The 18,204-nt window shown below is 40.6% G+C and overlaps 1 protein-coding gene across 3 annotated transcripts in view; it reads left to right on the top strand.

Annotated features, from left to right (window-relative positions):
- Veph1 (ventricular zone expressed PH domain containing 1) overlaps positions 1 to 6,811 on the top strand; it is a 237,394-nt gene extending 230,583 nt beyond the window's left edge. For all 3 annotated transcript variants that reach the window (XM_052730059.1, XM_052730062.1, XM_052730061.1), the window contains one exon: positions 1,854 to 6,811. In XM_052730059.1, the coding sequence (XP_052586019.1) occupies positions 1,854 to 2,090 (237 nt within the window). In that variant the 3' untranslated portion in view covers positions 2,091 to 6,811. The remainder of the gene's footprint in view (positions 1 to 1,853) is intronic.
- The last annotated feature ends 11,393 nt before the right edge of the window (positions 6,812 to 18,204 follow it).

Genomic DNA, 18,204 nt, shown 5'->3' with positions numbered 1-18,204 from the left:
TATATTAATATCGTTAGTGGAGATATTTGCATGGCTTCTCTTTCCCTTGAACTCATATTTCTAGTCTGCCTCTCCCTAGCTATTTATCTCAATCACCCTATCACTTGTAAGAATTCTTTCATTTTTAATTGTATGTGTCTGTGTAGGGGTATGTGCACATAAGTATAGGTGCCCATGGAGGCCAGAAGATGGCAGCAAATCACCTGGAACTGTAGTTACAGGTGGTTGTAAGCATCCCAATGTGGGTGCTGCGAACTGAGCTCAGGTCCTCAGCAAGAGCAGGACATGCTCTTAACCACTGAGCTGCTTCTCTAGTCCCCCTCCTTCATCAGTTTCCAATATAAAGAAAATCATGTACATGAATTGTTTTAACTTCTGTGATCAACTTCTGAGTATTCATTTTTCTGATTGACTTCTCTTTTTAAGTTTTATCATTTAGGAATGCATTTAAGTATAATGCCACATTTAATAAATAAGTATTAAACATTAAAAAAGGAAATGTGCCAGGCAGTGGTGGCACATGCCTTTAATCCTAGCACTCGGGAGGCAGAGGCAGGTGAATCTCTGAGTTCAAGGCCAGTCTACAAAGCGAGTTCCAGGAAAGGCGCAAAGCTACACAAAGAAACCCTGTCTCAAAACACCAAAAAAAAAAAAATTAAAAATTAAAAAAAATAAAAATAAAAAAGGAAATGCTAGACCAGGAAAGGCAAAGTGTTTGCTGCATAAGCATAAAGACTTGAATTTGAATCCCTGGCACTCTTGTAAAAGCAGACACAGTGACTCTTGTCTCCAACCCCAGAGACTGGAAAGGTGGATCCCGGGCCCTTACTCGTCAGTCATTCTAACCAAGATGATGAGCTTTAGGTTCAGTGAGAGAGCCTGTCTCAAAAGAATAAGGTGGAGAGTGTAGAGGAGGCCTCTGATGTGGGCCTCTGACTTCCACATATGCACACATAGATACACAAAATAAAGGGGGTGCTGTCTATTAATGGAATTGATGTAGAAAAATTATGTAATCTTGATTGGTCAATACTTCCCTAACATCAGTATGTTGAATTGTAGGCTTCTTTTGTTCAGTATTCTGGAGACTTTTCCAAGCTGGACATACACAATAGAAAGTTTGTGATAGGTAAGAGGAGTGCTTTTTCATTGCAAAGCAGGGAGAGATAACTGTCATAGAGGGAGTGGGAAGGAACAGTTGGCAAGTTATCCAACCACAGGCACATTTTCCAGTAGAAGAAAATTCTTCATTGCTTTTAGACATTTCTAATTATCCTAAAACCATTCAATGTGGTGACTCTGGTATCACAGAGATCCCTAAACCTCTGCTTTCCTAAAACACAAATGTAATAATCTTTATGGACAGCGCATACTTCTAGTGCAAAGATTCCAAAAGCCACTCAGAAAGTAGAATCCTGTTTTTCAATTCAGAATGAGCACAACTTTTCCCAGAGGTAGCACAAAGGAAAACTCAACATTATGCCTCCTCCACTAACTGAAATTTTGAGATAAAAGTATTCCAGATTTCACTGCTGTCTTTTGCTCTATTAATAGTGTTAATGTAAATAGAAAGTGACAGAAAATCAAAGAACCATGAATTAAACATTTTCCTAATTTTACTTATAATAACTTTTGGTAAACTGGCTATCTCATGTTGACTTATGGTACTATACTAAAGGCCACGTGTTTGGCTTTTGTTGTCCTAAGGACTCTTAGGTGCCTCTGCACCCGAAACAGAAAGGTCTTAAGCCGTAGGATGTGAAGGACCTAGCCCTCTTGGAAAATTCCAAGAGCCAGTGAACCTAGGCAGCAGCAGGAACCATCCCGTGACCTTTCCTTTGTGTTCATTTCAGAAAGATGATCCTGACGACTCCCCAATAGAACTCAGCAAAGTACAGAGTGTGAAAGCTGTGGCTAAGAAACGCCGGGATCGCTCTCTCCCTCGGGCTTTTGAGATCTTCACAGACAATAAGACTTATGTTTTCAAAGCCAAGGACGAGAAGAATGCCGAAGAGTGGCTGCAGTGCATCAATGTGGCGCTTGCCCAGGCAAAAGAGAGGGAAAGTAGAGAAGTGACCACATATCTGTAGAAATATGGACGCCGCCTCTTAGGACTGTGTGTGATCAGCAACGCCAATGTCAACAGAAAGAGAAATCCACCACAGCATACTGGGTTTCACTGAATACCAGTGAAACCATTATCCCTAAGGAGGGTCTAAAATGACAGGGTTCTCATTCCCATACCCTCACAACTCTTGTATTAACTCCAAGATGTCGTCCTAAAGTGCGTGAGAAAGAGAAGCCATAGAGTTCGTATCGGAGAGTGTAGGGGCCTAGGAAGGGAAAGTTATGAATGAAGGAACTTCTGTAGCTATGTGATTGGTGACTGTAAGAAAACAGTGAATGGGGTCAGTGAGAAGGCTCAGCAGGTAAAAGGCACTTGCTGCCAAGCATGATGGACTGAGTTCTATCCCCGTCTGCTCCACATACCACGGCACATTCATGCCCCCAGTAAGTAAGTAAGTAAGTAAGTAAGTAAGTAAGTAAGTAAGTAAATGGAATTTTAGAAACAGATGCCTGAAAGATCTACCTTGAAAGAAAACTATCACATTAAAAACATATTTTTAAAAAACTATTAGGAAAAGTTGAACTAATGTACACTGAAAAAAACCAATAATTTAAACTGGGAAGAGGTAGCACACACCTTGAATCCCAGCACTTGCGATGTAGAGGCAGGCAGACCTCTGTGAGTTTGAAGCCAGCCTGGTCTACAGAGCAAGTCCCGGGACAGCCAGGGCTACACAAAGAAACCCTGTTCCAAAAAACAAAAACAAACAAACAAAAAATTGACTTTAATATATTAGTTACCTTTCTGCTGTGATAAAACACTCTGACATAAGCAATTTACGGGAGAAAGGATTTATTTTGGTTTATGATCCCAGAGGCATAGAGTCTATGCTTACAGGGAACATGTGGTAACAGGCAGAGAAAACATGGCAGCAGGAACAGGAAGCTGGCTTATTTTCATTCTTGGAGGGGAAGCAGAGAGAGCTGGGAAAAGGGTAAGGCTATAAAGCCACAAAACCCACCTCCACTGATGCACTTCCTCTACCAAGGCTCCACCTCCCAAGGGTTCTATAACCTCCTGAAACAGCACTACCAACTTGGGACCCAGCATTCAAATACCTGAGCCTATGGGGGTAATTTACTATTTAAACTGCCACATTGTGTTTCTCTTCTCAATACAAAAGATGCTAACACATAATACGATGATTCTTCATCCAATTACATAATTAAATTCAGGCTTTAATTGGAGTGTACTTGGGGTTTCCTGTTTAGAACCATAGTTACATATACTATCTAAGGCAGTAAGTATAGACAGAATAAGCACAGATGCCTTTCTAATGTACATCACTTCCCTTAAATGAAGGTTTTTTTAATTAAAATTCTGTTTTTCTTTTCATAGTAAGCCTTGTCCAAATTATAAGCATGTATTGTTTTTTCCCATTATCCATATATACTTTTGAATTAAGCCATCATAGGCACCTTAGGTGACTTCCAGTGACCCATGCCCTGGAAAAATGTTCTACCCCTCGAGTGGTGCAGTGTGGGACCTGAAGCTTTCTAACTTACATAATAGGACAAGGTGATAGGATAGTCTCTCCTATAATTGTGTTACATTTCAACAGACCTCTGACCCTGAGAGCCTCTCCGGATCTAGCCCAGCCACCACTGCGGTAGCAGCCGTGAGTAACTTACGTACTCTCTAGCCCAACCACCACCTTGATGGTAGCCATGACATACTCTGATCGGAGGTACCAGGCAAGGTGGATGCTTGCCCCACAGAAATTGTGCAATAATAACTATATTCTGCTTTAAATTCAAACCATGTGGTGATTTGTTATGCACTGATTAATTCATATAAAACCCTCCTGGTAATATATCAAAGATAACTTTTTTCTGTAAAGATGATTTATTATGTATTTTAGTATAGTAAGTTGTCACTGTACTGACATTACTGTTAACTCACTAGCATAAGAAATATAAAAGGGGTCATACTTGAGCAAAGAAACTTAATTCAATTTTAACATGTAAAGTTTGAGGAGATTATGAGCCTCAGGAGTTATTACACATTGTAAATAGAGTTCAAGAGGTCAAAATTTGGGTCCACTGCATATGTAAGTAATTGTGAAAGATGCAGAATTGACTGAAATTACTGAAGGAGAATAAGAAATGGGGGAATTGATGAGGACCCCTTGGGATACCAATATCTAGGCAATGGCAGGTTATAGCTGATCAGTATTCAGAGAAGATGTAGCCCAGGAGACATGATATTACAAAAACTAAATTAAGAAGGATTTTCAGGATGTCAACAATTTGAAGTCCTGAAGACAAAGCTTGACTTTCGTAATTAGGAAGCAATTGATGTCACTGATAAGAAGAATTTCATTGGAATGGTGGAGTAAAAGTTAACTTTCAATGTGTTGTAGTAATTGACTGTCGTATTTCATTTTTTTTAAAAGGTGGGGTTAAGGTGAAAGAGCAAGGATAGATAAATGATTTCTTATTTTGTTTTTAGGTGAAGTCATCTTAAGAGGGAAAACAGTTTAATAAATGTAGACAAGGGAAGACAAGGGCAAAGTTGCTAGATGTGATAGAGAATAATTTTTCAAGTTCTGTATCGAGGAGCCAGGGAAATGTCTTAGTCATAAGGGAGCTTGCCACGAGGTCAAATCCCCAGCACATACATGAGAAGCCCAGCATTGTTTTGGGGGCCTATAACCCCGCACTGAGAGTTGGAGACACATGAATCCCAAGGGCTCTTTGGCCTGCCAGTTCAGCTGAAATGGTAGGTGTCTGGCTCAGTGAGAAACCCTGTATGGTGGTTTAGATGAGAATGGCCCCAATAGGCTTATATATTTGACTACTTAGTCCCCAGTTGGTGGAACTATTTGTGAAGGATTAGGAGGTGTGGCCTTGTTGGAGGAAGTGTGCTACTGGGAATGGGCTTTGAGGTTTCAAAAGCCCAAGCCATTTCAAGTTAGCCCTCCCTCCACACTCTGTCACATGGCTGTTGTCACAGATGTGAGTTCTCAACTACTGCTCCAGCACCATGCCTGACTCCTGCCATGCTCTCTGCCATTTTGGAAATGTATTCACCCTCTGAAACTGTAAGTCCCCAATAAACTCTTCTAGAGTTGCCTTGGTCTTGGGTGTTCAGTCACAGCAATAGAGAAGTAACTAAGACCCTGTCTCAAGGTGAAAAGGCAAAGAACTGTAGAGGAAGATACCTGACATCCTGCTCTAACCTCCATATTCATGAGCACTCAGATACTCACATGCATGTACTATATACATGAAACACACACACTACATACAAGCACATGTGCACAATCTGTATTAAGCAACAATTTACTGAGTACTTGCTAAGCAACAGAGACCATACGTGGCCTGAAGATTCCAAAATAAGATAACCTCTATGCCACCCACCCCCAGGCCTCAACTAGATTTTTATTGAAAGCAGAAGCACAGAGTAAAGCACATGAAGAGACTGACTCCCCCATTGGAGGAATTCATAGGTGCTTTTTTTCCTGGTGTATTTAAAATCAATTACACTGGGGTAGGGAGTATTTCTTTCTCCAAGAAGTTTAATGTATAGTGAAAGAGAGAGAGACATACAACAAAAATTTACATGCTTTATGTCTAGTGCCTTGGTGAAGTTATGCACACAGTCCTATGGAAGCAGAGGAGATGACAGCATTCTAATGCACTCCCTCACCGTTTCCCTGAGCTTATTGAACTAATAGTAACAATATGGATAAACAAAGAGCAAAATAGCAGGACAGGGAACTGCCCTGCAAATGTAAAGGAGCACCCAGTCCATTCCGGAAAGGGAGATGTTTAAGATGGTATAGCACCATTACAAGGTGTTAAGCAGGTTCACATTTAGAAAGGTAACCTTCATGGTAGTACAGATAATGGAATGCATATCAGAAATTGGAGCAAAGTCTGTAGGACATAGTAGCGTAGTGGCAGAGTAAATTCCTACTATGCATGAAGTCCTAGGTTCAATCCCCCAAACTGCATAGAAAACAAACAAACAAACAAATCCTACAATAACAGGTGGAAGGCTCTTCTAAGGTGGTGAGGGCCGGAAGTGATGCAGGAGTAGACACAACAGAGAGAAATGATACAACTGTGTGGATGTGGTTCGGGGGGTTCCTCAAGGGTTCACATAGGAATCTTGCTCTCAGATGGAGATGTTGGGAGTGGGTGAGGCCTAGTGAGGAGAAATTAGGACATGGAGGGAGCTGTTCCTGGAAGGGATTGATATAGATGAACTCTGGCTAGTTCTTGAGAAAGGACTGTTTAAAAAAAAAAAAAAAAAAAAAAGCACACCTGGCCCTTCCCCAGCCACACTGGCTTCCGGTTTTGCCAGATGATCTCTCCTTCTTGTACATGCTGTCATCATTCGGATTTCATCTGCTACGATGTCTCTTTAGAGTCAAGCCCAGGCCAGTGTCATGTCCTTGAGCCTAAAGAACTATGATTTAAAGACACCTCTATTTTTTGCAGAGTTAGCAAGACTCAGATATTTTGTTGCACTCATGGGAAACAGACTAAGGCAGGTGGTCAGGCAGGAGAATTAGTAAAATTCAGAATTACTAAGATGGATGAGGACTGGTGGCTGGCCGGAGCTGGAGGACAGGGATGGAAAAGAATGAATATACCCATTCCTAGGGACTTACCTAGGAGACTGTGTGATTGATGATGATATTCTCTGAGATTAAAAAAAAAAAACATAGAAACAGTTTGAGAAGTAAGGCAAATGCTGAATTTGATTTTTGCCACCTATAAGAGACTATTAAATTTAAGTTTATTTTAACTAATGCATAGATGTATTAAAATAGTGCATATAAATCATGCATATTAATAGAGTGCCATGTGATGTCTTGGTACATACCACACTCTGGCACCCACAGAGGTCAGAAGAGGTTGTCAGATCTCCTGGAACTGAAATTACAGATGAGCCACAATGTGGGTATTGAGATTCAAGGTCCTCTGGAGAGCACCAAGTGTTTTTAAACCTCTGAGCCATCTCCCCATCCCCTACCAGTCCCTTCTTAAGGTCCAGAGAGAAACTCTAGCTGCTTTAATCGAATAGCCACAAAGTGCTAGGTAGCATGGTGAGTTATTAAGATGAATGCCAACAATACACTCACACCTTTCACCATGAGAGATTCTAATAAAACAATGGTCAAAGACTGAAGAAATGCATGAGGGGTCAGGAGACTTCCTGGGATTTTCAAAGGACTGAAGTTTGGTTCTCAGTACCCACATAGATGATCACCTGCAACTTTACCTCATGGGGATCTAACACTCTCTCTTGGCCTCCATGGGCACCACACAAATGTGCACATACACACACATAAAATAACGTACACACATAAATAAATAATAAAATAAATATTCTTTTGAAATGGCCGAGTAATGCTTCTTTTTTTCCACTGAATATTCAGCCTAAAAAGAGCATGGAGTTATTACAGTCTTTGTGATTGACTTGACGAGATGCCTCTAACTTTGAACTTAGCTCTTGGGGCCTGCGAACTAGATCCCTCTGGTCTCATTCCATGATGCTCAGTCTCAAAGACCAGTGAACTCCCCTGGCTTCTGAGTCGTTGTGCATCAGAATCATTTCCCATCCAAGGAAATTCCTGTCACTTCCACAGCTGCCTCCTCAGGCATACCACAGACAGGCCTTCCCAAGACTGAAGAAGAAACCACTCTTCCTAATATGCCCAAACCTTAAAAAAAATGCTGTCAAATTTGTAATTGTGAATAGAAATTCAATTTGTTTTCATTTTTACTTCATTTTGATTCTTTTTTCTTACAGAAAGCCTAAGATAATAAATATTTATGAAACATAAAAAAGTGAGAGCTTTGTGTGGTTATTCTTGAGAACTTTTAATTTAGTAAAAAATAAATGCTTAAATAATTTTCTAACACTAATCTTTGATTGGCCATGTGAAAACACACTGATAACTGGTTCCTCTTTAGCTGCCTATTTCCCCTCAGAGCCAATGGCATGTTTGTAATGCTGAGATAAACAAAGGAGAGATGAAAGGAGATGAGAGAGGGAGAGATGGGGGCAAAATCTGAGGGGCATTGCAGAGAAATAAATACCATGACGTAAGAACCATGCAAGGGATGTCCAGTTCTCTAAGTTTTTATATGAAAAAAAGAAACAGAAAGAACTTAAGAGTTGTTGTTCCATTCACCCCCAGAGATGTTTCTGAAAGACAAAGGAGCTGAAAACTCTCTTCTGTGGCATAGTCTAGGAAATGCCGTAATCCTCTGAGAACGGACTCATGAGAACTCAAATTATCACCTTATTGAAGGAGGTTATTGACTAGAGCAGCTTGCTTCTCTTCCATCTCTAGATTGGGCAGAACAGCAAAGAAATACCAGATCTGATGCAAGTAATATTTCACATGAAAGTATTCTGCAGGGTCTTTACTTTAATGGAAACTAGAGAAAGTCACTCCATTTACTTTACCAGTAAGAGAAAAAAATCTTAGCAATGAAACTGCAATACATTGTATTGATGATAGTTCTGAGCAATGGTTTTACTGAAAGACATTTTAAACTTATTTGGAGAGATTTAGCAATTACTTTATTCTGGGTACATGGCTTGGTATGTAATTCTTCCCTGTCTACTTCAATAAGAAAATAAAACATAACTGTATTTGTGGGTCGATGTCTCCCTTCCTTAGCAAACATTTGGTGATTGCTTTGCAAGAACATATGAAACTATGGTCACTCCTCCTGCAATGGCTCATTGGTTCTCATTATGGTTTAAATCTGACATGTGTCATTACAAGCTCACAATCTTGGCCACCAACCTGTGGTGTAATCTCGGGAGACTGTGTAGCCTTTAGCAGGTGGAACATGGCTGAAGGAAGTATGTCTCAGGGGAGGGGGAGGGAAGCCTTTGAAGGTTTTATTACCACTGATTTCAGCTTTCTTTCTCTGATTCCTGGTCTGCCATGATGTAGAAAGCGCGTTTCCAGAAGATACTTTCAAAATAAACATACTAAAGACAAAACGGAAAGGCCAAGTTGGCAACTATGATGGAAGCTAGAAAACCAGAGGCATAGAATAGCAAGGATGTACAGCTGGGTGGTTGACTGTATGACCCTCGAAGATGCTACACAGTTCCTGGGGTAGTTTTTATATGCACTTGCTGAGCTATGACTTTTCACTGAATGAACTCTGATGACAGATTTCTACTGCCATATGCGCATCCTTCTATTGCCAGGTTTTGCAAGACCCTACAGCCATGTATTTGTACAGCAATGACCAGATCTGGCAGAAAACTTAGTTCCTGGGTCCTAACATGAGAACCCCATCATTGGCAAAACACATTCCAGATCAACAATCTTTTATTCCCTCCCCAACCCCATTCCCAGCACATGTTGAATTTGTTTACTTCAGAGAAAATTTCTCTGGGGGCCTACATGGGTGAGAAATCCTGCATTGTTTGTGTAGTTGTCTATAAAATGATCACCAAATGCATTGCGCTTACATAGTTCCTTTATGTCTCTGTATAGAAACCTTTAAGCTTCTATCAAACAGAAAGAAACAAGTTCTATTGTTTTTCAATAGATAAATGACTAAATTTCATTTTGGTACTGAGCATCTAGAAGAGTCACAAAGTGGTCAAATAATGTCAAATACAAAGCACTGAAAAGGCAGCCTCACTGACTCAGTGATGACACAGGAGTCCTATGAGGTCCCATTAGAAGCCAAGAGTGACAGCTCCTAACAATCGGAAATCTGAATTTTTCTTAGTTTGAATTGTTTTAGATTTTTTTTTCTTACCTTGTTTTACTTTCAATTACCAGTCTACTCATGTTAGTAGACTATCCACAGTGTAAATCTGTACACAGTACTTTCACATGTGTGAGGACACAATCACTGCTTTCTGCTTTGCAGAAATTGATTTTATTTCATATTATATTAAATTTATAGCTCTCACCTCCCCACCATCACCATCATTACCACCAGACTGGGATTTCGTGTAGTCAGAAGGAAGCTCCCATTTGTTCCACCGTGTTTACCAGTCACTTCTGCACACAGATTTCCTTTGGAAGTGTCCTGTTCCCTCTTAATTTAAATCTACTATAACATGGAAGAAATGACCTAAGTGTCTTTTCTCTTACAAAAGAAAAACAATGATTGGGTTTTCTAAACTAACTCATGTACTCCAACATCAGAATAAGGCATATTTTTTTTAAGTCTAGCCCAAACCACCATTTGGACATGTCTGTCTTGGAAAATTAACCATAATACTGAGGGTATATATGCATGAAGTGCTAAGTTGAGGACATTTTAACCACTTGTCACTCAGCTATCTCACAGGGGCATATCCTGTGCTTTTCTGCAAGAACACCTCTCACATATCCACATGTGTTTGGGCATCACTACAATGTCACCGTCTCTTGAACCCACTTCAGTTGGATAAATTAAATCCCATTGCAGCTGCTACTGCCAATGTCATGAAGCCACTAGCAGAATGTGAGCAGCCAAGTAAGCTAGGCCACGTTCTTTCAGAGAAGGAACTTGGTATTTACCATTCAGTGAACAGCATCTAAGGCTATTGAAGTTGAGAAAATTAGGGCTTGCTGGTCTACCACCCTCCTCCCCTAGAGAAGGAAGACTCTTACTCATCATCATTGGCAGGTGTCATCTCTAGCTGCTCAGTGTCAGAGACAGACAGACCATGACTTTCTCATCTTTCTCAGTCTGCATCTCATTAAAATAATTTGCTCTGATTATGAAATAACATATCTTGTAGAGCACTCAAAAAATGCAAAAAGTCAATTGAACTGTAATAAAAATCTCTCATAATTAGTCAATCATTCAGAACCCAAAATAGTCAATGACATTTTCAAAAATCGGCTCCCACTAGATTACTCATTGCTAAAGATTGTTCTTTAGGAAATGCTACCTTTCTTGACTTCTCATTATTAGACCTGCTTCTCTCTCTTGCAGCCATGTATCATTTCTGTTCCCATTCCCCAGGGTTCTTTAAAATAATGCGAGTCAGGTATTAACTTAACCAACATTTAGTGAACGCTCAGCATATGCCTGCCATGAATCTGTGACACTAGAACTCAGAGATGACTAATATGTCATCATCTGTGCCTTTAAGGAACTTAGTGTCCCACTGTTTTCCCAGTCCCCCTGTTCACAGCATCTGTATCCTTCCAGCCCCTTCTCTAGAGCTCTTTCTCACACCCACATGCCTCTGTCGTGGTCCCTTTCTAATTTCCTAGCTTTGTAAGTTACTTCAGGTTATATGCTCAAATCTAAAGATTTGGAACTAGGATTTAAAAATAAGAGCAAATATGTGGTATTTGTCTCTCTGGCTTGAGTTACCTCATTCAGTATAAAATTTTCTAGTTCTATCTCTTTACCTGCCAAGTTCATGATTTCATTTTTCTTCACAGCTGTATAGAATTCTTATGTCTGTGCACCACATTTTCATTATCCATTTATCAGTTAAAAGACATTTCAGTTACTCCATTTCCTAGCTATTATGAATAGAGTGACAATGGACATTGCTGAGCAAATACCTGTGGAGTAGGATTTCAAGTCCTTTGGGCATATACCAGGGAATAGTATATCCAGGTCATATGGTAGATCTACTTTTAGGTTTCTGAGAATTCTCCACACTGATTTACATAGTGGCTCCATCAGTTTGCAATCCCACCAGTGGTGAATGAACTTTCCTGTGCATCCACATCCTCACCAGCATGCTTTTTTTTTTTTTTTTTTTTTTTTTTTAGGTAAGATGAAGTCTCAAGATGTTTTCATTTGAGTTTTCCTAATTGCTAAAGATATCAAACATTTTTAAGCTATTTGTCACTTTTATTTCTGCGTTTTGGGAACACCCTGTTCAAATCAGTAGTCTGTTGTTAATTGGGCTGTGTTTGTTTTCCTGATTATCTGTTTGTAAATTCTGGATAGTAATCCTCCATCAGATATAGAGCTGGGGAAGATCTCCCCCACCCTGTGGGCCTCCTCATCACTGCCCTGATTGATTCCTTTGCTGTACAGAGCTGTTTAGTTCTACGAGGTCCTGTTTGTCAGCTGTTGACCTTCATTCCTGAGCGAATGGGGTCCTGTTCAGAAAGCCCCTTCCTCATCTACATCATGCGGAACACCACCTGTGTTTTCTTCAAGCAGTTTCAGCATTTCAGGTTTCATACTGGTGGGAGGAGGGGGGAATAGCGGGGGGGGGGGGGGGGTGGAGAGGGGGTGCCTCGGGGTCGGTAGCTAAATACAGAATAAAAAGGAGGAAATAGAGAGAAATAACTCTAAGGATATTTGAGAAAGTCATAAGTAAACATTTCATCAGCTTAATTAAACACACACCACACACACATATATGTATTTATATATAATTTAATGTTTGTTTATATATAATAATATAACATGTGTGATATATTTATTTGTAAATACGTGTGTTATATTATATATAATACATATATTTATATGTATATTAAATCCAAGCAGTGGGATACCTTAATGGGTAAAGGTTCCTGCTGCCAAGTCTAACAACCTGAGTTCAATACCTGGGACCCACATGATAGAAGAGCTGTTCTCTGACCTCCACCCACACACCACACGCCGTGGTGCACATGCAAAACTAAAATGTAATAAAATTCTTTCTAATTTAAATGTGTCTTGAGGGCAGAGGGTGTAGTTCAGCTGGTGGAGTGCTTGTCGAACATGTACCAAGCCCTGGGTTCCAAGCCCAGCACTGAGTGATCTGACTGGGAGGACTCACTTGTGGTCTCAGCACTCGGGAGGTGGTGGCGGGAAAAAACATTTGGGACATGAAAGTATAGAGCGCGTGACCTAAGGTGTACCCAGGAGTGGAGCTGACAGGCTCCCTTCGCTTTCTATTTCCAAACTGCTCTTCTCCAAAGTGAGTGTTGCGGTCTCGGCCCTCACTTGCAGTGTGTGGCAGTATCGCTCATTCTCAAATCCTGTCAGCCTTTTAGAACTGTTTTGGACTTAACTTCTGCTTACGTGTGATAGGTGCCAACACTGTGGTATTTGAATTTACATGTCTCTATTTACTAGTGAAATTGCACTTTTTTCCATGTGTTTACTGGCTTACCAATTTTCCTTGCCTTGAATTCCTATTTATATTTTGTATGTTTCTCTGATGAATTATTTACTGTCTCTTTAGTTTAATTTTTAAGGAATATATGTTTCATGTATGTACCTTTTGCTTTTCTCTAATATTTTAATTTTTACCTGTTGGTGAAGTATAATTTACCTGCAATAAAATGGATACAGCACACATGGTCAGCTGTGAGCTTTGACAGTTTCATAAACTCATATTATTAACAGACAAAGCAACATACAGACTATTACTATCATTCCATAAAGTTCCTCATGCCTTTCCTAGAGCCCTCCGCCCTAAATTAAATTGAGTCCAATACATAGGATTGTAATGCATGTATTCCTTTATGTATTACTTTTTTCCACTCAATGTAACATCTCCACCTTTGTGACTGAGGGTAATTAACACTTTCTGTGTGACTCGAGCAGAATGTATTTATCTGCTCGCTAGCAGGTAGTCATTAATGATGTTTCTAGTTTGGGCTATCCTGAGTTAAGACCTGCCATGAACATTCTCCAGTGAAATGCTTTTTGATATGTTCTTGTTCCTATTGGGTGAAATGCCTGGGGATGGAATGAAGTACCTTCTAAATGCATGTTTGGTCTCCATAGCTTGTCTTCTCTATTGTATCTTCTCATCTCTTTGTGCCATGGTCTGTATAATTGTTTCAGATCTCTCTCTCTCTTTTCCCCAGTTGTACCCTAACTTCCACACACCAAGTTTTCATTCCAATTGTCATATTGTCATTCCTGGGATTCCTATTCTTTTAATCTCCTAACTTCTTTAATAGTATATTTTTCCTTTGTCTCTGTTTAGTGCTTATTTTACTACTTTAAGTGTTTGAAATAAACAAACTATTTTTTTAACAGCGTCTTCATTGTCTGCCAGCTGAGGAGCCCCAATCACATTGCTTCTTGCTCGTTTGTAGTAATTTATTTCCTCGAGCGTTTTTCATTTAATTTACAACTTCATGCTGGTTAAGTTTTTTTTTTTTTTTTTTTTTTCGAGACAGGGTTTCTCTGTGTAGCTTTGCGCCTCTCCTGGAACTCACTTGGTAGCCCAGGCTGGCCTCGAACTCACAGAGATCCGCCTGGCTCTGCCTCCCGAGTGCTGGGATTAAAGGCGTGCGCCACCACCGCCCGGCAGTTTTATGCTGTGAGGGTTACTTAGGATAATACAACACATGATTATATATTATAATTTTTTTCAGACAGGGTTTCTCTATGTAATGTTCCTGAATGTCCTAGAACTCTGTAGACCAGGCTGGCCTCGGATTCACAGAAATCTCCCTGCCTCTGCTCCAGAGTGCTGGGATTAAAGGCATGCAACAACAACACCCAGCAATTTTTTTTAATTAACTTCCTAACTAGGTGTGGTATTGCATGCCTTTAATCCTAGCACTAGGAAGGCAGAGGCAGAGGCAGAGGCAGGCTGATCTCTGTGAGTTTGAGCCAGCCTGATCTACATAATGAGTTACAGAACAGCCAGAGATACATAGTGAGACTCTCTCCAAAAGAAAACAAATGATCGACTTCCTTATACCCCATTCAGGATCTGTGAGGGAAGAGTGAGATATAAGGACTTGTAGCAGGAAGGACTTAATTTGAACAAAAGTCATTAACTGAAGAAATGCATTGAAATGATAATCCAAAAAGAAGTCCAGGCTAGACCTTTCAACAAGTCTGGTCTCCACTGAGAAACTTCATGATACTTTCTTTGTGACAGTCTTCCCCCTGAACATGCTGCCTTCTTTGAAGTAACTCTGTTTTGTGCCTGCCTCACTCACTGTGTCCTGCTCTCACCACGCACGGTACACCCTGCCTCCCACACAGGAACACTGTGTCAATGCTCTATCAGACAGAGAGCCTGGGTGATGTGGGCAACACTGGGAAGAGCCAACAGCCATAATGGGAGGCAGGTAGAAAACTGCATCAAGAAGTTCCCAGGGGAGACAGGAGGCAAAAGCTTGAAATGTAGACAGCTCGATACTCAAATGGTGTGTGGTGATATTTGTATTTCTCAGAAATAAAGCTTGCCTGAAGATCAGAAGACAGAGTCAGCCACACAGTTAGACATAGAGGTCAGGCAGTGGTGGCACACACCTTAATCCTAGCACTCAGGAGGCAGAGGCAGAGATCTGTCTGGATCTCTGTGAGTTCAAGGCCACCCTAGACTATAGTAGATTAATCCTGTCTAAAAGACACAGAGCCAGGCAGCAGTGGTACACACTTTTAATCTCACTTTTATCACACTTTTAATAAGGCACTTGAGATCTCAGGCCTTTGCTACCGTATTTGGGAAGCACACACGTCTTTAATCCCAGCACTAGGAAGGTTAAGATAGGAAGTGAAATGGCTGGGCGGAGAAAGGCATATAAGGCATGAGGAGACAGGAACTCAAGGCCTTTCGACTGAGGACTCAGAGGCATTCAGTCTGAGGATTTGTGGAGACAGGATCGGCTGAGAAGTTGTCGAGGTGAGACAAGCTGTGGCTTGTCTCTTCTGATCTTTCAGCATTTACCCCAATATCCAGCTCTGGGTTTTTATTATAAGACCAATTAGGATTCATGCAACAATGGTGGCCTAGCTAATGAAGCTAAGTTCTGAGACTTTGCTCCTTGGGAAGTTTAGATGTGAGAGAAGCCAAGCAAACCCTCACTCAGAAAACAGTGGGTGTGGAGAAAAGGGGACTCCTTACATACTGTTGGTGGGAACGTAAATCAGCATAACCGTTACGGAAAACTGTATAGAAATTCCTCAAAAAGTGAAAAGAAGAATTATCTTACAAGCCAGCAATCCCACTTCTGGGTATTTATCCAAAAGATTTATAGTTGGCATGCTGAAGAGCTGTCTTCGTTCCCATGTTTATTGAAGTACTGTTCACTGTTCATAGTCAAGCTATGGAATCCACCTAAATGTCATTCAGTAGATGAATGAGTAAAGAAAATGTGGTGAGTACATACACAACATACCATTCAGCTTTTAAAAAACAAGGAAATTCTATCATTAAAACAACATGTGTGGAACTGGAAAGCATTATATTCATTGAAATATGCCAGGCTCAGAAAGACAAACGCTGTATGTTCTCACTTACTTATGGAATCTAAAACCACTGAGCTCAGTTGAAACAGAAAAGCATTGATTGGTTACCAGAGGTTAAGGAATGCAGGAATGGGGAGTTGATATTCAAAGTATACAAAACCCAAATTAGACAGGGGAAATAAGTTAGAGAGGTTTCCTTTTTCCAGATCTACTGCAGAGCATGGTCTAAGTGTAGTTAATAGTACACTCTACTTTCAAAATCACTAGGGAAGTAAATCTCAAATGCTCTCACCACAAAAATGATAGGTATGCGAATGATGGATATGTTAATCGGTTTGATTGAATTATTCTATATTGTACCCGTAAATCACAATCATTTCCTACCCTATAACTATATAAAACTATAATTTGCCAGTTTACAATTATAAATGTTTTAGACGGCAGGGACAAAGCAAAAGGGGAAAACTGAGAGCATCAGAGAGCTGCTAGCCAACTGGGACATCAAGACCAAGGACTGAGCACAGGGTGGAGCCAGGAATCCATGGCAGACCATTTTTGAGATACTGGAAAAGCCTCCTCTCAGGCATCCTTGACCCGAGGGTTCTCTGTTCCCAGGACGCTTCTGATGCGGCAAGGACAAAGAATTACACCCCCAGCCATGAGTTCCCGAATAGATTCTTCACCACCATAACCTGTTAAAGACTAAAATAACTATTTGTAAATAAGGGTTTTGAGAGACGAATGGAAGTCTGGGCTCCAGAAGTTCAGCTGTAAATACCAAGATCCAAAGGTCTGAACTGGATATTTATACCCCAGGCGTAGTTTGTACTATACACAGTGGGCTGAAGACCACCCGAGGCTGGGGAGGGGTCCCTTTCTGTCTCCCAACCTAGACACTGCCACCTGCCCAAGACCAAAGGAAAATCTCACTTGAAGGGGCAGAAAATTAGAGAAAAAAAAGTGATTGTGCATAAATTACGGTATCACATTGTAGGTTACACATATGTAGTTATGTAGTGGGTAGCTGTTCCAGCTTTGACCTGGAGGCTTCAGGTAACTGTCACACCTACAAGGCAAGGCCTAGATGGGAGCCCTTAAGACCTGAGATCCGGATGTGCCAGCTCTTCTGGTTCCTGGTGATCCTGGATGCTGGGTGTAGACCAAGCAGAGTTCTCCAGAGAACACTGCTGGACTGCACTTCACCTCTCCCTCACCCTGTAACCTATCCCTTTACTTGTTGTAAGTAAACCCCTCAAATAAACCTCTCTTTTAACTTCGTGGAGTTGCCTTAATACTTCCACCTATACAGTTATACTCTCTGTTGACAAAAGTGAACTAAAATGAATAATTGATGTGGATTACAGAGAAAGGAGCCTCCAAACTCCGTATCAGGGTCCAAATCCATGGAGTGAGGACTTCAAAGGAACAGAGGGCTAATACCCAAAATAAATAAAGAACTCAAGAAAACAAATAACCCAATTAAAAATGGAGTACAGACCTAAGCAGAGAATTCTCAATAGAGAAAACTCAAATGGCTGAGATACACAAATGTTCAACATCCTTGGCCATCAGAAAAACGCAAATCAAAACTGCTTTGAGATTTCATCTTACACTTTTCAGAATGTCTAAAATCAATAAAACAAATGATAGCTCATGCTGACAAGGAGGTGGAGTAAAGGGAACACTCATCCATTGCTGGTGGGAGTGCAAACTTGTACAGCCACTATGGAAATCAGTGTGGCAGTTCCTCAGGAAGATGGAAATCAATCTACCTCAGGATCCAGCTGTACCACTCTTGGACATATACCCAAAGGATGCTACCACAGAGACACATGCTCAAGCATGTTCATTGCTGTTCTATCCATAATAGCCAGAAATTGGAAACAACCTAAATGTCCCTCAACAGAAGAATGAATAAAGAAAATGTGGTACATTTAAACAATGGAGTACTACTCAGCCATA

The sequence above is a fragment of the Peromyscus californicus genome, unplaced genomic scaffold, assembly GCF_007827085.1.
Source record: "Peromyscus californicus insignis strain IS unplaced genomic scaffold, ASM782708v3 Scaffold_9__1_contigs__length_137607984, whole genome shotgun sequence".
NCBI classification, from domain to species: Eukaryota; Metazoa; Chordata; class Mammalia; order Rodentia; family Cricetidae; genus Peromyscus; species Peromyscus californicus.
This window is presented reverse-complemented; position numbering and strand designations above follow the sequence as displayed.